Source organism: Sphaeramia orbicularis, chromosome 15, assembly GCF_902148855.1.
Source record: "Sphaeramia orbicularis chromosome 15, fSphaOr1.1, whole genome shotgun sequence".
Taxonomy (NCBI): Eukaryota; Metazoa; Chordata; class Actinopteri; order Kurtiformes; family Apogonidae; genus Sphaeramia; species Sphaeramia orbicularis.
The window spans coordinates 9,737,865-9,759,381 of record NC_043971.1 but is presented as its reverse complement, the minus strand read 5'-3'; the positions used below and the strand labels follow the sequence as shown (position 1 = coordinate 9,759,381).

Sequence of the window (21,517 nt, the reverse complement as noted above, 5' to 3'; positions counted from 1 at the left end):
GATATTATTTATATATTATTATGTTAATATTTTACAGGTTCGGCCCACTGCAGATCAAATTTAGCCGAATCTGGCCCGGGACCTAAAATGAGGTTGACACCCCTGCTCTGTTTGGTGGTATAGTTTGTACGATTAAAACCAAAATGAACTCCAGAAATCAACATCGTGAGGCTGCATTTTAACAGAGTGTAAGTTGAAAATTACTTGAAAGTCATTGTCATTTGTGCTACTTTTATCCTGAATTGTGACTGAAGGTTATGGATTACCCAGTTACTTCTACAACACAGTACAGATGACTTTGTTACCTCCGCCAAGGAGGTTATGTTTTTGCCAGGGTTTGTTTGTTTGTTTGTTTGTTTGTTTGTTTGTTTGTTTGTTTGTCTGTCCGTTAGTGTGCAACATGACTCAAAAAGTTATGGACAGATTTGGATGAAATTTTCAGGGTTTGTTGGAAATGGGATAAGGAAGAAATGATTAAATTTTGGTGGTGATTGGGGGTGGGGGGGCCCACGGGGGGGGGGGCACTGATCAGCCTTGGCGGAGGTCTGCGCTCTCTGAGTGCTTCTAGTTTTCAATGTTTCAATGCTTTTCTTCAGACAATGGAATGAAAAATGTATTTAATTTGTGGAAGCTTAAAACTAAAAATATAGAAGAAAAAAAAGACAGAAGAAGAAAGAAAAGGAGAAAAGAAAAAAAAAAAGCGAAAAAAAGAAGAAAAAAAAGAAAAAAAAAAAACTAAAAATATTACAAAAGTGTACCTTTAAAGGGTTATATGTAATAATATTTTGAACTCTGACCAGCAGGTAAAAGTCATACACCAGAACATACTTAGATAAGAATTAAGCTATTTTTTTTTTTTTTTACACACATCTGTATTATGGTATCATCAGTGACGTGCAGTGGGGTTCATGGCCGGGGAGGCACTGACTCTTTCAGAGCCAGATCTACAAATATATGGTGGCCTGAGAAACTGGAATAGAGAGAGTGAGCAAAAGGAATGGCCTGGGTATATGGGCTCTGCATCAGGTCAGCATAGGTAGACTGGCAGGAACTCAACAGGAAACCTTCAAAAAGAGCCATTTCAAACTAAAAATAAAAAAAAGTTTATGGTCTTACCTTTATTTGTACATGAAATCCATGCGCCGATCCTGGTGAATTAAAGTGTATACAAAAGAACGAAGAAGATTATAAGCGCATGAATCTGTGGACTCACAGGCGCCATCTATCATGAGGCAGGGGTACTGTTTGCCTCCCCTAGTGACTTTTCCACTGCGGTTTTATGATTAATCTGCGAGCCTAAACACATTACGGAAATACATTCCATACGTTATGCAGATTATGGAAGGATAGAGCATATAATCAGTGTTTGAAAGCATTTTAACTGCGATATACAGAGGGACAGCGACACAATATTTTCATCAGGTACCAGCAGAGTTCATGAGGGGAGGAGACAGTTCTCCTGGAGGCACAGCACAGCGCTGCCTCACAACGCATCTCCTCCCTGTATTTGAACGGAGCATGTGGAAATTCTGCTATTCTAATTGACAAAAAAATAATAATAATAATAATAACAATATTGGATTCGAACGGAAAATGAGTTTATAGGACATACCAGCTGACAACTATCAACATTTATTATATTTTATAGTCAAGTTTTTTTTTCTTTTCAAGATTGACTCCTCTGACTGCACGTCACTGGGTATCATCAACTTTTCCTCTTCAATCTAAAACTCATAGACGCTTATTTTGACAGTCACTCAAAATAACAGTCTTATAATCTTTACATGCTCCATCAGCTGATAGTTTACATTATAGCTCTGTTAGCTTAGCTCTGTTTTTAGACTGAAAACAGCCACAGTAAAACCACAAATCACCTGTTTTCTGTACGGTTTGTGTTGTCAGAAGCTGAACTAAAGATCTGTTTGAATCCAACAAACAAGGTCAGAGCTGTTATAGTTTAGTCTGAACTGTAGCTCAACAAACAGCAACCTGGCAAAGATAATAACATCCCATAATAACTTTTTACCTTCATAAGCCTCAGAATCAAAGTCACCTGTATAGAAGAAACGCTGACATTTCAGCATCAAACTACATTCTTTTCATTTAAGTAGTGAAAACGACAGGGATTCTACCTTTTTTTATATATCAGTGTATCACTTTGACTCTAAAAGTTGTTTCTTAAGGGTTCTCATCCTATCTTGGTCAGAGGCCTTGTGGTGTTAGTTTTCCTCACCATGGAAGACTAGCAGTGACTCACTACTCCCTCTAGTGGTCACATAAATCCCTCTGCCTATCGGCGGAAATAAATTCAGTTCATATCTCTACACTCCAATACATTGGCGTCTTTGGCGTAGTTTCAACACTCTAATAATACGCTTACATTAATTTTTCATATTTGACAGTGTAAATCCTACATATAGCTACGACAGATGTGTTCCCTTTAAAGAAACATTTTAGAATATTGCCTTCCTTTGGTGATTGTCCAACCCTTTGACACCAAGATTAAGCGTTGACTTGCTCATTCAAAGGTAACAGCAGGTCCTTGACAGGTTTAACCCTCTGGTATCCCGTCCAGCAAGGCCCTTACTAAGCACCAAGTGTGCCTTTTTGGCACACTTGTGGAATAATGTCAAAAGAATTTTTCATACAGTTTGTTTTTAATTCTTTTACACTTTTTTCTATTTCATCAACTTGAGCCGTAAATAAAAATACCAAATACTCAATAACTGTAACGTTTTTTAACCCTCTAAATGCCGTGTTTGTAATGTAAACAAACCATTTTTTTGGACACAAAAAAGTATTTTTTTTCAATATACTACATAAAAAGTGGATCACATATTATTAGATTTTTGCAGCCTGGCATATGTCAATGATTAACTCCAACATCGGTTAATTTGCATTATTATTTTTGGCGCTAGGTCAAATGTTCAAAATTACTTGCATCTGTCACCAAGTGTGCCAAAAAGGCACACCTATAAATCAAACTATTAAATATTATATATTGATTTATTTTTCTGCTCTAATTTGATTTTATTTTTGTAAATCAAGGTCAGTCCTAATCATACATATCAAATAATCATTCATTTTAGATTTTTTTAACCCTTTAAACAATCTCTTTTGATCATGATGTCACTACATTTTTTGATGCAAAAAACACAAAATATGATTTTATTTTATTTTTTTCAAAATACTACATAAAAATTGGATTATGTATTATTTGATTTTTGCAGCCTGGCATATGGCAATGATTAACAGCAACATTAACAACGTTAATAAATTAATTTAGACCCTCACCTATCAAATGAAGCCCAGATATCAGTAAAAGTATGATTTATGCCTTTATGGCTTTCGGATCAAAAACAGTGGTTATAATGGAAGAAATGGTGCGTTTTAGGCACACTTGGGAGACAGATGCTAGTCTTGTAATTTTCTTTTGTTTACAATGTGCAAATTTTAGTTGGTGGCCAGAATTTTAAAGATCATGCACAAATGAACAACTTTTGAATTCTAACCCTATTTAAATTATGAAAAATAATATTAAGTTTTTTAACACAAAGTGCAAAGTGTGCCTAAAAAGCGCACCCGGATACCGGAGGGTTAATTGAGCAAATAGGAAAAAAACAAATAAAATAAAAACAACACTTCAGCGAACCACCACGAGAGACGGCATAGCCTTCTTAAAAAGCCACAGCAGCCCGTCGTTCCAGCTTCAATCCTTCAATCGATTCCAGACAGCTTAACTTTTCACCTCGTATGCTTTCCTCTTGCCCACGGTGGCAATGGACCTGCATTACAATTATGGTGATGAAGATGCATCCCTTTTTTTGGCACGCCGTGTTTTTTGCCTTAAGTGAACCCCTCTTCTGTCTCTGGCCGGAGGGCTTTACGTCACGCTGAAGGTCAGATTGTACAAGGGGAAGGGTATCGAGCTTAGTCAGTGAAAAAGAATCTATCAGCTCTCACTTGGCCAATTACTCATCATAGGTCACGGGGGGGAGGGATGATATTATTAGGAGATTTGTAAAGTTTTATCATTCCTAAAACAATGTTGATGAGCCCACCCTCATTAATCCAACTGAGACTAGTCAAATCAAGCAACAATGAAAAGTACAGTAAGTAAATAGCGAACTGCCATCCCAAGAAAGTGATTATACCCCATTGGAGCTCCTAATCTAAATTAAATCTCCCCATAATGAATGAAGTCACCATCGCCTCCGTCACAGTCTTCACTGGAGATTACAAGTGTGTCTGTTGTTTCCGCGATGATTGATGCGTGTGATGAGTCTGCCTCTTTCCCTGTTTTTTTTTTTTTTTTTTACATGTAGTTGTCAAATTTGTGCTTATGCATACATTTGCATAACAGCTAAAATTTGCTCAGAGGTCTTATTTATGTCTTTGTGCATAAGAAATCAATATAATGAATCCCTGTCGAGCCGCATTATGTAATAAATTCCCATTGTGTAATAAAAGTTCAAAATGTAATAAGAATGTCACGTCATCTTGTCATAAAACCGCATTATGTAATAAACTGACGCATTTTGTAATAAACTACCTCAATGCATTATGTAGTAAATTTTTTCGCATTATGTAGTAAGTTATTACAATTTGAGAAATATTACAAAATGCACTTGACACATTTTTATTTTCAGGAAAATGTAATGTGCTACATTAATCTTTAAACTGTGTAGTTAAAGTTCTGATTACATTACCTGTAGTTCCTGTGACTAATTTCTTGTAAATTGATCTGAAATTATATTATATATATATATATATATATATATATATATATATATATATATATATATAACATAATAAACCATGTTATTTGTATTTTTTTTAAATAAAAATGTGGCTCAACAATCCCCAAAGGAACTTTGTGTTGGTAAATGCAAGTTCTGCAAATTTACAGGATTTCAGTTCTGTTCAACATGTTGATGGTCATATGAACTATGTTTTCAGCTCAAAAATGTCCAATTTCATCACAATTAATGCTATATTTTCATAAATAAGTCACAAATGGCCAAGTTATATTTGAACTGAATTTACCTGAAAAACGAATATTCTATTCTTTTAGATTCCCCATTTTTTCTTACAAGATTCTATCCTACATATCACATGTTTTATTTTTACAGGTTCAGTATGGAGTATGGTGCTGATCCATCCTGCTTATGTTACACCAATACATACATTAAGAATGTCACACGTCACTTTTTAAATCAACAGTTTTCTAATTATAAGCATTTTTATAAAGAAATAACAATTCTATATTATTTCCTCTTTAGTATGATGATAAACTATACAATAAATAATTCTGATCCTAGTTTTTGCACAGGGATCATTTGTGTAAACGGTGACATGGCTGCCGAGCATCAGTATGATGGGATCTGTAACAACCATGTCACATCTGTCCACTGCCACATTTTGTGTTTTTGTGTCAGCTGTTATTGTTTTAGATCCACAATACTAACATTTATGAATTAAGAGGAGAATTAGCAATTGTAAGTCTATAAGTTTATTACTAATAAAGTACTGGTACTGACCAGAGCATCATGGGTAATGTCACGTCCGTCCACCAGCAAAAGTTTTCACATACACGTGCTATTCAAAATCCAATATTTCTGAAAATAGAGCTTCTACTGTCAAATAACATCAGTGGTCTGTGCACAAATGGATTAGCATTATTTCAACACAGTTCGGTGCATTTCTTACAACTTTTTTTTTTGACAAAAATGGCCACTCATTTGACCCCCTAAGGAAATTTTAGCCAGTATGCTCTATTTGGTGGTATAATTTGTACGATTAAAACACAAATTAACTCCAGAAATCGACATAGTGAGGCTACATTTTAACAGACTGTAAGTTGAAAATTACTTTAAAGTCATTGTCAGTTGTGCTACTTTTATATTGAATTGTGGCTGAAGGTTATGGATCACTCAGTTACTTCTACAACACAGTGCAGTTGACTTTTTTTCAATGTTTCAATGCTTTTCTTCAGACAATGGAATGAAAAATGTATTTAATTTGTGGAAGCTTAAAACTAAAAATATTACATATATCTTGGTAAAATACCGGAAACAGTCCTTCAGAAGGATAAATACTTATTGAAGATACTTTTGGCAAGTAGTAGGAAAGCTATAACCTGAAAATGGTTGCAACCCGACCCTCCAACTTTGGACCTCTGGCGTGGGATTATTAAAGAAATTTACTGTATGGAGAGACTTACTTTTGCTGTAAGACTTGAGTTGGAGAAATGTACTGAACGCTGGGAAAAATGGATTGTGTACGCACCTTGATTAATACAACCGTAATTGTACAATGATGTATGTGTGCATGATGTAAAAGAATATTTTAAGTTTAATTGTAACACCCATGATGATCTCATGTTCATCGTTTGTTCTTTTGAAAACTAATAAATAAAAAGTAAAAAACAAAAAACAAAACACTAAAAATATTACAAAACTGTACTTTTAAAGGGTTTTGTGTAATAATATTCTGAACTCTGACCAGCAGGTAAAAGTCATACACCAGAACATACTTAGATAAGAATTAAGCTAACTGTTTACACACATCTGAATTAGATCATCATGGGTAATGTCACGTCCGTCCACCAGCAAAACTTTTCACATACACGTGCTATTCAAAATCCAATATTTCTGAAAATAGAGCTTCCACTGTCAAATAACATCAGTAGTCTGTGCACAAATGGATTAGCATTATTTCTACACAGTTGTGTGCATTTCTTACAACTTTTTTTTTTTTTTTTTTTGACAAAAATGGCCACTCATTTGACCCTCTAAGTAAATTTTAGCCAATAAATATCTGCTTGTGTTTCCACAGCTGGGGGACTATATATCAGACATAGCCAGTAACATGATGCTTGTGGAGGAACATATTTTGTGGATGGCCCAAAATGAAGCCAGAGCCTGCACTCGTATCGTCCAGTGCGTGGAGCGTATCGCTGACTTGGCGCTGTCTGGAGACAATCAGGTCATTTCGAAGGTATGGTGAGAGTATGAAATGCAGAAACACCCATTTGTAGCCCCTCCCCCTTCCCTCCCTCTTCCCTCCCTCAGTCAGGCCAAAGGTTGATTATCTGACTAAATGTCCAAACGCTTTACCTTTTTTGTCAAGGCTGAGAATAATGAGAAGTTAATTTGGCTCCAGCAGATAGCTAGAATAAGGCAAGAGAAAGATAAATTACTTCCTTTCATTGTTTCTTCTTGCTTCCGTCTATTTTTTCCCCCTCTCTGCTGTCACTTGGGATAAAAGAATCTGCTAAATGACTAATATAAAAACCTCAACCCCCCCCTCCCCTCCCCAGCTCCGACCTCCTCTGCCTCGTCTCTCCTCAACCTCTAAATCACAGGTGTTAAACATGTGGTCCGGGGACCAAATCCGGCTCGCCAAAGGGTCCAGTCCGGCCCTTGGGATTTAATTTTTTTCCATTTAATTTTTTTTATTTTATTTCGAACATGCAAAGAAAAATAAAACTAAACAAAGCAAATTAAGACATAAACAAAATAACATTTAAATGGACAGAATCTATCTTCAGCACATACAAGTCTGAATTTTGCATGGTTGAAAAGGAGTAGGAAGAAGTATAAACTTAGTAGGAAGAAGTATGAACTTAGTAGGAAGAAGTATAAACTTACGTAGAAGAAGTATAAACTTAAAATAAATTTGAATTTGTGAAATGCAAAAATTACACTGAAGTGTGCCAAAATCATTTTAATTCAGGTTTCACGTACAGGCACATACAGTCCAGTTAGATTTCAAAGGGGTCAGACTAGTAAAATATTATCATAATAACCTATAAATAATGACAACCCCAAATTCTCTCTTTGTGTTTTTTGGTGTAAAAAAGTAAAATTACATGAAAATGTTTACATTACCAAACTATACTTTTACAAAAAATGTAAATAACCTGAACAAATATGAACAAACGGAAATGTCTTAAGAAAAGTAAATGCAATTTTACCAATATTCTGCCTGTTACTAAATGTTTTGTGTGATCGTAATGCACGTGTGTAAACGATAAACTGATAAACCGAGGCAGAATATTGTTAAAATTTCACTTGTTTTTCTTAAGACAATTCAAGTTGTTCATGTTATTGAAATTTTTAAGGAAACTTTGTAGATATAAACCTGATCATATTATAATTTTACTTTTTTCACTGTTATTATTTTACTGGTCCGGCCCACTGGAGATCAAATTGGGGTGAATGTGGAACTGAACTAAAATGAGTTTGACACTCCAGCACTAAGATATTAACAATCCTTTTAGTTCAGGTTCCACATTCAGACCAATTCGATCTCAAGTGGGTCAAATCGGTAAAATACAATCATAATAACATATAAATATTAACAACTCCAAATTTTTCTCTTTGTAAATGTAAATATTTTCATGTATTTACACTAAAACAAAGTATAATTTTACAAAAAATGTGAATAACCTGACATGTCTTAAGAGTAGTAAGTACAATTTTAACAATTTTCTGCCTGTTATTCAATGATTTTTGTGTTTGTAAATCCACTGTGATCTGTAAATTATAATGTACATGAGTAAATGATAAACTGAGGCAGAATATTGTTGAAATTACACTTATTTTTTCACTTTGTTCATGTTATTCACATCTTTTGAAAGGATAGTTTGTAGATGTAAACCTGTTCATAATGTAAATTAATTTATTTTGCTCTACAACACAGGTGTCAAACATGCGGCCTGGGGGCCAAATCTGGCCCACCAAAGGTTCCATTCCGGCCCTGCAGGATGAAAGTGCCAAAAATTAACCTGAACAGTCCAGGTTGTCCAAATCCTTTTGGTTCAGGTTCCACATACAGACCAATGTGATCTACAGTAAAAATAACAACACAATAACCCATAAATAATGACGAGACATTTTCTTTGTGAAAAATTATGTGGAAAAAATTTGAGTGAAAAAAAATAACATTACACTGTGAAAGTATTTACATTTACAAAACTATTCTTTCACAATAAAATGCAAATAAATACATAAATAAAAACAAAGATGAACAACCTGAAATGTGCAATTTTAACAATATTCTGCCTGTTACTAAATGTTTTGTGCATTTATGGATCCACTGTGATCTGTAGTTGTTAATAATAAGAGATGTAATATTGTAGAAGTTGTTCAAATTTTAGTTCCAAAATCCAAAATTTTAACAATATTCTGCCTGTTACCAAATGTTTACGTAACATTGTGTGTAAAATGTACATGTATAAATAATAAGTAATATTGTTAAAATTGCTCTAATTTTTCAAACGAAATTTCTCTTTTTTCAGGTTCTTCACATCTTTTTTGTAAAATGTAAATATTTTCATAATTTAATTGGGGTTTTTTTTGTACTAAAACAAAAAGAAAAACTTGGATTTGTCATTATTTCTAGGTTATTAAGTCATTATTTTACTGGTCTGGCCCGCTTGAGGTCAAATTTAGCTGAATATGGCCCCTGAACGAAAATGAGTTTGACACCCCTGTTGTAGAAATTGTTCAAATTTTAGTTCCAAAATCCAAAATTTTAACAATATTCTACCTGTTACCAAATGTTTATGTAACATTGTGGGTAATGTACATGTATACATAATAAGTAATATTGTTAAAATTGCACTAATTTTTCAAATGAAATTTCTGTTTTTTCAGGTTCTTCACATCTTTTTTGTAAAATGTAAATATTTTCATAATTTAATTGTTTGGTTTTTTTTTGTACTAAAACAAAAAGAAAAACTTGGATTTGTCATTATTTATAGGTTCTTTAGTCATTATTTTTACTGGTTTGGCCCGCTTCAGATCAAATTGGACTAAATATGGCTCCTGAACCAAGGTTATAATAGTTTTTGATTTTTCATTATAGTTTAGTTTTATTTAATTTTGACTTTTTTTTTTCCCTAATTCAGTTTTAATTTGTTTTTAGAGCAGGTTTGCTAGTTTTTATTAGTTTTCATTTTTTGGTAAATGCTTAGTTTTAGTTTAGTTTTAGTATTAATTTTAGTTTTGTCGTATCTTTTCTCTTCTTCGCCGTCGTATTCACATAAATCCCAGACAGGACTCTGCTTTCTCAGTCTCCATGTTTCCAGGTAGAGTGGGGACGAGAAGCTGACTGTAAACCACAAGTGACGAGAAGTGACGGACTGTGAAGCGTCGTATGGTTCCGCCAGCTAAAATTGCTAGAGCAAAAATAAATCAATTTCGTATCAATCCGACATTGACAAAGACGAAAACGAAGGAAATTTTATCCATAATTTTTATACGTTTTAATTAGTTTTGTAAGCACACAATACAGTTTCAGTTAGTTGTTGTTTTTTCTTTTAATCATAGTTTTTATTTATTTCAGTTAATAAAAATGTTTTTTCAATTCTAGTTTTCGTCGTTTCGTTAGTTTTCGATAATAACCTTGCCCTGAACCAAAATGAGTTTGAAAGCCCTGCTCTAAATCTTTCTTACTTCCTCCCGTCCCGTCCTCAGGTATCTGCTAACATAGCTCTGAAGGCCTTCCTGATCCAACCGTCCAACTTCCTCGGCTTGTCCTGCACGGCACATCAGAGGCCGTCGTCGTCGTCTGCCACCTCGCCCCTCCCCGACAGCCCCTCCCACTTTGACAAGGACACGAGCAGAAAGCGTGATGCCGTGGGGGAATCATTGCTCAACCTTAAATGCCACACTGTCAACAGCAGCGGCTCACCGGCAAGTCAGCTCAGCAAGGTAAGCATGGCGTTTATTAAGTTGTGTGTAACTTTTTAAAATATGCGACCCATTTTTTTTTTTTTTTTTTTTTTTGCTTGGGTCTCTTGGCATAATCCACCAAATCCAGCCTAAGGTCAGGAAACAACCGTCTTTGAATGCTTCTCTTTTCAGTCCCAGGCCACACAGTTTTATATTTCTTTTTGACATTCAGTTCAAATGTAGGGATTAGAGAAGAAAAAGAGGGGGAAAAAAATTCTAAAAGCAGCGAAACAGGCAAGCGAGAGAGGAATAACATGAAAAATTGAGTGCAGCTTGTACAGTAGCTCATGGGCATGATAAAATGAATTCTCCAACACCACACAACTGAAGCAAGCGAGAGGGATTACCACCTGCTCTTAAGTCCATTGTTGTCTATTTGTCCCGGCACGATGACACCTTGTTTGGGTTAGTTGACATGCCATACATCAGCTGGCTTGATAGGTAGGGTTGTAGTAAGGGCAGGGCCTGCAAATAGGACGGTAATTTGGGAGTCAGCGAATGCCGACCACTCCCATGTGATGGATAAGACGGCCTTGTGTTAATGTCACATTAAATCAGCTGCAGCAACTCGGTGGTTCTGGTTGTGGTTGTCCCCGGTGACAAATACCATGTCAGCAGATGTGAGGCGTTCTGCATGTGCACGGTGCCAAACACTGAGCTCCCACTGCATCGACGCACAGCAGTCGTGGAACACTCGTACGGTTTGCGTTTCCTCTAGCGTTTCGGTCCGTGCAAGATTTTTTTCAGTGTGCGTGTAAGTGCATATCAGCAGGAGTAGTGTTGTATAAAGTACTGGAAAGACACACTAGAGTAGAAGTACAGGTACCCTATCAAAAAGTTACTAACTGTAACTGAAATGCTACTCAAGTTCAAGTCTTGACACTGGAAAAAATCTAAATAAAGAGAAGCTAAGAAGGAGAGAAAAGAAAAAAAGAGAGAGAAAAAAGAAAAAAAGAAAGAAAAAAAAAGAAGAGGAGAAAAAAATAAAGAAAAAATCTAAATCTTACCATGTTTATTTTTCTCATTTCTAGTCAAAATATGTCATTGCACTTAAAATAAGACATAATCACCTAAAGAGGAACTTTTCAGTGAGATATAAGAACTGATTTTTAGACAATAGATCTTGAAAATCTTATTTCAAGAAATCTTACCAAGACAATTTTCACTTGTTCCATTGGCAGTTTTTCTGCTTGAATTAAGCATAGATAGATAGATAGATAGATCTTGAGCAAGTAAACACACCCCCATTTTAGTAACCATGGATCAGTGGAACAGGCAACAGCGTGCGTTAGCCATAAAAATGTTTTATAAAAACGGTGATTTCTCTTGTGGGGCTATCTCAAGAGTAAAATATACACGACTCGACCAAGAACTCCGGATGAGTTAAAACAGAGAATTCAGGATGAAATTCACAGTATCCCAGCTGAGATGTTGCAGCGGTCAATGAGGAATCTCAACAGCAGATTTCAAGAATGCATTTGTGCAGGAGGACGCCATCTACAGGAAGTCATTTTTAAAAAACGAAAATTCCATCATTGTTTCTTAAATGGCATGTTTTAAGGTTTCAGTTACTATGAATAAAATATTTTTCTTCCATCACTCTTGGTTTTATTGGATTGTTAAAAAGTTCCCGTTTTTTTGTGTCACCCTGTACATTCATTGTTAATTTTGCGCTTACAAATTCTTCCCATGGGTCACATTGGAACCTTTGGCCCTATGTTTGACACCCCTGACATAGACTCATATCTAGCACAATTTTGCAATTTTGATTTTTGTCACTGAATTGTACACTGTAAAAATCAAATTCAAATCAAGAAGATTTTTTTTTTTTTTTGCTTAATTCAAGATTTTTTTGCTTCATTCAAGCAAAAACATCTGCCAATGGAACAAGTGAAAATTATCTTGGTGAGATTTCTTGAAATAAGATTTTCAAGATCTATTGTCTAAAAATAAGTTCTCATATCTCATTGAAAAAGTTGCTCTTTAGGTGAATATGTCTTATTTTAAATAAGATGAGATATTTGGACTAGAAATGAGAAAAATACACTCGGTAAGATTTAGATATTTGCAATGTAAGTATCTAGTTACGAGTATTTACTGTGCATAAGTGTATCAAGTAATCTGCAATTAAATGTAGTCAAATAATGAAAGCAAAAGTACAAGTAAACATTCAAAGGCAGTCAGAATTTTGAATATTATGTAGTTTATCCAGGTAACATGGTGGTCACAGCTAGAGGCAATGGGTTCTAATCCAACACCAGCTGGGGGGGGCCCTTCTATGTGGAGTTTGCATGTTCTCTCTGTATTTGTGTGGGTTCTCTCCGGATACTCTGGCTTCCTCCCACCATCCAAATACATGCACCAGTAGGTTAATTGGTCAATCTAAATTGCCCATAGGTGTCAATGTGACAGTGATTGGTTGTTCGTGTCTGTATGTCGACCCTGCGATGAATGGTGACACGTGTACCCCGCCTTCACCCATAGCTAGCTGGGATACGACCCTCTCGAGGACTAAGCGGCTCAGAAGATGGATGACTAAATGAATGTAGTTTATCCAGGATTTTAAAACATGATAAAGTAAAAGACAAGCAGTCAAAGTATTGAAAATGATGACATCACACACTTCAAAAACAAGGTTTCAAAAACTAGGAGTAGGCTACTGCTGGTATTAGAAATGTCAGAATTTTGGGGAAAAATAAGAAAATTACAGAGCTTATGTGGCACTGCAAAACATGGAGTCTGTATTACACTTCATGAAGCAGGTATTCAAAGTCTAAACCACTGACATAAAATCAACCTGTTTTTTGGCATCGCTTCATTCAACTCTCTGTCACATCAACAGATCACCGACAGGTTGAGTGTGAACCATCGTTCGCACTTTAGGCCCAGTGACAAATCATCTTCCTGACTTTATCACAGTCACCGATAATCTCAGCGGTGAAAACACCACATTTCCTTTAAATTATTTTTTTGTAACAACAAATGATACTGTGCATTAAAAATGTGTCTGAGTAGAAGTATGCAATTAAGTTAACAAATGTAGTGAAGTAAAAGTGAAATTAACGGAGTAAAAAATACTCAGTAAAGTACAAATTCTCCCATAACATACTTGAGTACAGTAGTGAAGTATTATTACTTCGTTACTATACAACACTGAGCAGGAAAGTACATTGATGTGTGTTTGTCTTCAGTGTGAAGGCTCATTTCGTTTCCCCGTCTTCGTCTCTTGTGAGACAGTGTCAAGTCTCAGTGGTTTTGTCAGCAATTATAGCACTTAGCCGTGTTCTTGCTCGGGGCTGTGTGTAGCATGTGTGTATGTATGCATGTATGTGTGTATGTATATCTGGAGGTTGAACGAGGTCAGCCATATCAATTTATATCAACACATAAAGACCCAGTGTTACTTCTGTGGCAGTTAGCAAATTCATTTTTATCTAGATATCACCTTTCTTAAGTGATTTATCCCAATTTCTCATAATATCGTCATCTGTATTTTGATTTTTCCTATATTTTCTTATATTTAATTTACTGATCATGTATATGTTCATAAAAGCTCCGATCAGAGTGGAGGGTTATTATATCAGAAAAAGAAAAAAACTAAAGGAATAGCATTTTTTAACAGCAAATATAAAAATAAAAAAATGAAAAAATTATGTGATCAAATTAACCCATAAAGACCCAGTGTTACTTTTGTGCCAGTTCCAATTTTTTTTTTTTTTTTTTTCTATATTTAACTTTTCTTAAGTGAATTATCACGATTTACTATGACATAATCCTGTGTATTTTGCATTTTTTCAGTGAACATCATGTATTTTCCTATATTTAATTTACTGATCATGTAGATGTTCATAAAAGCTCCGATCAGAGTTGAGGGTTATTATATCAGAAAAAGAAAAAACTAAAGAAATAGCATTTTTTAACAGCAAATATAAAAATTAAAAAGAAAAAAAAAAAAAAAAAGTGATCAAATTAACCCATAAATACCTAGTGTTACTTTTGTGGCAGTTCAAAAATATTTTTTTTCTCTATATTTAACTTTTCTAAGTGATTTATCTGAATTTATTATGACATAATCCTCTGTATTTTGCATTTTTTCAGTGAACATCATGTATTTTGCTATATTTAATTTACTGATCATGTAGATGTTCATAAAAGCTCCGATCAGAGTTGAGGGTTATTATATCAGAAAAAGAAAAAACTAAAGAAATAGCATTTTTTAACAGCAAATATAAAAATAAAAAAAAAAACAAAACTGAAATATGACAAAAAAAAAAAAATCTGTTCCTTTAATATTGGTACTTATGATGGAATGTAAACAACTTTCACATGAGCCTGAAATTTGAGGCTATAATAGAGGAGATAGCAGGTTTTTATTCGCAACCAAAAATGTCACTTAGCAGGTTTTATCGGGAAGCCGACGATATTTAATTTACTGATCATGTAGATGTTCATAAAAGCTCCGATCAGAGTTGAGGGTTATTATATCAGAAAAAGAAAAAACTAAAGAAATAGCATTTTTTAACAGCAAATATAAAAATTAAAAAGAAAAAAAAAAAAAAAAGTGATCAAATTAACCCATAAAGACCCAGTGTTACTTTTGTGGCAGTTCAAAAATATTTTTTTCTCTATATTTAACTTTTCTAAGTGATTTATCTGAATTTATTATGACATAATCCTCTGTATTTTGCATTTTTTCAGTGAACATCATGTATTTTGCTATATTTAATTTACTGATCATGTAGATGTTCATAAAAGCTCCGATCAGAATTGAGGGTTATTATATCAGAAAAAGAAAAAACTAAAGAAATAGCATTTTTTTAACAGCAAATATAAAAATTAAAAAAAAAACAAAACTGAAATATGACAAAAAAAAAAAATCTGTTCCTTTAATATTGGTACTTATGATGGAATGTAAACAACTTTCACATGAGCCTGAAATTTGAGGCTATAATAGAGGAGATAGCAGGTTTTTATTCGCAACCAAAAATGTCACTTAGCAGGTTTTATCGGGAAGCCGACGATATTTAATTTACTGATCATGTAGATGTTCATAAAAGCTCCGATCAGAGTTGAGGGTTATTATATCAGAAAAAGAAAAAACTAAAGAAATAGCATTTTTTAACAGCAAATATAAAAATTAAAAAGAAAAAAAAAAAAAAAAAAGTGATCAAATTAACCCATAAAGACCCAGTGTTACTTTTGTGGCAGTTCAAAAATATTTTTTTTCTCTATATTTAACTTTTCTAAGTGATTTATCTGAATTTATTATGACATAATCCTCTGTATTTTGCATTTTTTCAGTGAACATCATGTATTTTGCTATATTTAATTTACTGATCATGTAGATGTTCATAAAAGCTCCGATCAGAATTGAGGGTTATTATATCAGAAAAAGAAAAAACTAAAGAAATAGCATTTTTTTAACAGCAAATATAAAAATTAAAAAAAAACAAAACTGTGAAATATGACAAAAAAAAAAAAAATCCGTTCCTTTAATGTTGGTACTTATGATGGAATGTAAACAACTTTCACATGAGCCTGAAATTTGAGGCTATAATAGAGGAGATAGCAGGTTTTTATTCGCAACCAAAAATGTCACTTAGCAGGTTTTATCGGGAAGCCGACGATATTTAATTTACTGATCATGTAGATGTTCATAAAAGCTCCGATCAGAGTTGAGGGTTATTATATCAGAAAAAGAAAAAAACTAAAGAAATAGCATTTTTTAACAGCAAATATAAAAATTAAAAAAAAAAAAAAGTGATCAAATTAACCCATAAAGACCCAGTGTTACTTTTGTGGCAGTTCAAAAATATTTTTTTTTCTCTATATTTAACTTTTCTAAGTGATTTACCTGAATTTATTATGACATAATCCTCTGTATTTTGCATTTTTTCAGTGAACATCATGTATTTTGCTATATTTAATTTACTGATCATGTAGATGTTCATAAAAGCTGCGATCATAGTTGAGGATTGTTATAACAGAAAAAGAAAAAAATAAAGAAAAAGCTTTTTTTTTTTCCAACAGCAAATATAAAAATAAAAAAGTATGTTATCAAATTAACCCATAAAGACCCAGTGTTACTTTTGTGACAGCTACAAATATTTTTTTTCTTTATAGTTAACTTTTCTAAGTGATTTATCAGAATTTATTATATATATAATATATATATATATATATATATATATATATATTCCTCTGTATTTTACATTTTTTCAGTGAACATCCGGTTTTTTCCTATATCGTCTGCTTCCTGATAAAACCTGCAGTGTGACTTTTGGCAAATTTTACAGGAGAAACAAAAAACTGTTTATATAACAGGAAACTGTGAAATATGACAAAAAAAAAAAAATCCGTTCCTTTAATGTTGGTACTTATGATGGAACGTAAACAACTTTCACAGGAGCCTGAAATTTGAGGCTATAATAGAGGAGATAGCAGGTTTTTATTCCCAACCAAAAATGTCACTTAGCAGGTTTTATCAGGAAGCCGACGATATTTAATTTACTGATCATGCAGATGTTCATAAAAGCTCCTATCAGAGTTGAGGGTTATTATATCAGAAAAAGAAAAAACTAAAGAAAAACTAACTTAATCAGCAAATCTATCATTAACTGAACATAAACCCAGTGTGTCCATCCACTGTCATTGATCTAATTTCATGGGTTTTACTGGTGAATCAATGTTGTAGAAGATGATGGTGTTTCCATGGTAACTACAGAGCCTCTGAACGTCCAAATGAGTCATATGTGATGACCACGAAAAGACGACAAACTGCATTTTACACCGATTATTTACATGTACGGATAGGATTAGTGGATCAGAAGTTATTAAACATTTTAGATCAGTAGATAGTTTTGGTCGTCGGTGGCTGTTTGGGTCTTTATGGGTTAATTTGTGCAGCCCCAACACCTCGAGGACATTGAAGACATTTCCTCAAAATAATCATGACATCCTGGTGGACTTTGTCATTGAATGAGTAGATGGTAGAAGAACATGCTTTTTCATTTTCCAGTCGAAAAAAAACCCAAAACACTACACTTCATGTACACTGTTGTTGACGCCAGGAGAATAGTTTGTTTTTCTCTCTTCTAAATCTGTATTTTTGGACACGAGCCCGAGACTAAACACTCTTAAATTACAGAGCTTGACCGTGAACTCCCTTTACAACAGACTTCAAGGCTTTTCATACTGTATCTCTGGATGTGTTAGCATGTGGTGTGCTGTTAAGCTGCTAATCGTCTCCAAATCTCAAGTAGATTTTTTTTTTTGTAACATCTACTCTACTTGTTTACTTTCATAATACTCCCATTAGGAAAGTAAATTCCCAACCAGCTGCTTCATTTTTTTGGTCGGGTTTATGCTTTAGTTGCTGATTCTAATGAATGTGACCAAAATAAAATGCTATATCGTAAATATTCACCCCCAGTGTTACACTTAATGACTTCTGTTGATGAAATGGACGTTTTACTTACTCAAATTTTCTCACATCAGTTATTTCAGAGCTCGTTTTTAACGGATTGTATCAATCGACTATCAATTAACTCTTTCACGCATAAATTTCATTTTAGTCATGGTTCATGTTTTTCCATATTTTTTTAAAAGATAGTTTGTAGATGTAGAAATTTTGACAATATAATCTTACTTTTTTCACTCGAGAACAAAGAAATTAGACATACAAATTTTGGAATTTATATTATTTATGTATTATTGTTATTATTTTAATGATCCGGCTCACTGCAGGTCATATTGGGCTTTATGTGGCCCCTGAACTAACATGAGTTTGACACCCCTGTATTAAGAGTTTGGAAAAATATTAACTAACCTAATTAATCGTTACTTGATCGATAAGGTCAACCAACTAAGGATTAATGAATTAATCCAATCCAACTTTATTTGTAACGCACTTTAAAACAACTGCAGTGGACCAAAGTGCTGTACAGAAGAATAATTAAAACCAAAATAGAAGAATAAAATACAGAATAGATTTAAAGACACAGAAACTGTACAAAAAAGAAAAAAGTGCTGTACAGAAGAATAAATAAAACCCAAATAAAAATAATAAAATGCAAGAATAGATTAAAAAGCCATACAAATTAAAAACCACAAAATAAATAAAAATATATAAATAAGAACAATAAACCACTACCAAATAAAAACAATAGACTGAAAATAGTACGAGTAACACTGTAAGTAGAGTTTACTCAAAAAATTTGAGGCAAGTGATTGCACTTAAATGATTTGAGTAATAACTGACTAATCAATTGGTTTAAGTAGGTTCAACTTTAGTGCTAAAAGTATTGAACTTAAACTATTAAGTAGAAAACACTAAAAGACAAGTTATTTGTACTTTAAATCTGTTGTAAAATCAACCCCACTATCCAATCATTCAACTCAGCATTTTAGGTTACACTGACTAATTTTCTCAATTGCAGCCAGATTAATTTATCATTGATTAAACAACTTTTTTTTAAGTTAATCAAACTCAAAATCCTCTTCCTGACCAAAATAGTTATGAAAATATTCAACTTAATATATTGCAGCGTGAACGGAAGTTTGCTCAATGTCATTCGCCAGTACAGGAAGTGCTTTTAATTTGACAAGACATTAAAATTGTCTTTGTACTATAACAGATTTAGATGAACAGTAAAGCCATAGTTCTTCCTCTGGCTCTGACTCATGGTGCAGCTCTACAAAAATACAAAAACAAACACAAAAAGGCCAATAAACACTGCCATACACACATTAAATCCAAATTAACACAAACACCACAACCCCGCTGAACCCCTGCACGGAAAAATAACACATTTTCAACAACATGCCCAATACCCACAATGCAATGCGAAGATAAAAAGGTGTGGTCATGACTAAAATTTAATGATTTAATTCCATTCAACCAAGCCCGGATAAACCATATGGGCAACTGGGCAATTGCCCAGGGCCCTGGGTAGCTCGGGCATAACTAAAATATCTGGTTATCTTTTGCTTATAAATGAAACTGTCCGCAAAAAGTGTTCTTAAATAAATACTGGATACTTTGGAAATGGTTTCTTATTTATTTTTTGTGAAAATGGAGGACACTTCCCTCTCTTTCTAATGTAGTGGATCAATTTTAGATTATACTGATGCTAATGTGTTTTGTTTTCATATCATCATATGCAAGTGAGTGGCCTTGACAAGAGGCTATAGTGGTGCACTTGTAGTTCTACGAGCATTTACACATTTGTACATCAAAATGCATTTGATGATAGTTAGATATTGAAGTATGGGGTATATTTACATATATTCCTGGAATTTATTCTGTATTTTGCCAGATTATAGGGATCCTGGGGTTGTGATGATGGGGCACTTGAATATTGTTGCCCAGGGTACAATGACGTGTTAATCTGGCCCTGCATTCAACTTCAACTTTTTCGTACTTTCAACTATGTCTACAAATTAGTAGAATATACTTCACATTTTATAGTAACATCATAAATCTTAAATCATTTCAGTGCATTGTAATTAAAGCATTTTAGTAAATACAAATTCCGGGCTTACAGCGAATAGTAATGGATCATTTGCGTCCCTAAACTGTATCATTCCACCTGCGTATCTTGCCATTTCTCTCTCCCACGTTGCATCCTCAGATATAAAATCAGTCAGCAACTTTTCCAGCTAAAGGTGGCCAAAAGAGTTTTTCCTCAGGAATTGCTTACTCCACCTTTAACATTTAGCTGGAGTCATTGTGTTTCCTCCATGTCATGCTTATTTCAGCAGTTTCAGCAAAGAGCAACTACAACTAACAAGGACGTGCACCGAAATGTCACCGTGCAGTTACTTTGTTCTGTGTAAATGAACAGAAGCAGTAAAGGAAGGATCCTGTTTGGTGAAATTGATTTGTGGGCACTTTTAGCTTCTTGCACTTGTGCTGTAAGTGATTCTCAGACAGTCCCTCTGGGCTCTCAGACGCTCATGCATGGGCGTAAATATGGTGTTTGTTTTTATCAGTGGAACAAGTCTGTTAAAACTGACAAGAAATGATGGCGTTGCTTAAACTAGCTTGACATGTAAGTGGAAAAGAAAAAAAAAAAATCGGTAGTTTGAAATGGTGTTTTTTGCCCACATATAAGGGTAAAATATGAAAAATGTCTGCCTTTTTGTGCGTAATAGACACGATTTTGTCATCCTCTACCGTCTGCAAACTAGTAAGATGAAGATTTATAGTCAGTTGAGTGATTGAATGAAGAGTGCAAGGAGAAAAAAGCTGCAAAATAGAGGAATACATCATTATTTTCAGACTGTTTCACCGCAGTTTTGTTCTAAATCGCCAAAAAAAATGGTGCAATGAAGGAACGATTCTAAATGGAAAAAGCCAAAGCATCCGTCTCAAAAGGTCCTGGTGTTATTGAAGCTTTGCCCCGAGTTTGGCCTTTCAGACAGACGTGCAGCACTTACACTGTAAAACACAGGCATCAAACTCAATTTAGTTCAGGGGCCACATTCAGCCAGTGTGATCTGAAGTGGGCCGGATCGGTACAATAACTACATTATGATGATGTTTACGTCTGCAAAGTGTCATTTTTAAATCACTTCTTAACCCTCTGGTATCCGGGTGCGCCTTTTATGCACACTTTGCACTTTGTGTTAAAAAACTTCATATTATTTTTCACAATTTAAATAAGGTTAGAATTCAAAAATTGTTCATTTTTGCACAATCTTTTAAATTCTGGCCACCAACTAAAATGTGCACATTGTAAACAGAAGAAAATTACAAGACTAGCATCTGTCTC

At 34.0% G+C, this 21,517-nt stretch overlaps 1 protein-coding gene across 2 annotated transcripts in view; it reads left to right on the top strand.

Annotated features, from left to right (window-relative positions):
* Window positions 1-21,517, top strand: part of adgra1b (adhesion G protein-coupled receptor A1b) — a 667,465-nt gene that overhangs the window by 237,047 nt on the left and 408,901 nt on the right. For both annotated transcript variants that reach the window (XM_030155759.1, XM_030155758.1), the window contains exons 11-12: window positions 6,838-6,999; window positions 10,485-10,721. In XM_030155759.1, the coding sequence (XP_030011619.1) occupies window positions 6,838-6,999; window positions 10,485-10,721 (399 nt within the window). The remainder of the gene's footprint in view (window positions 1-6,837; window positions 7,000-10,484; window positions 10,722-21,517) is intronic.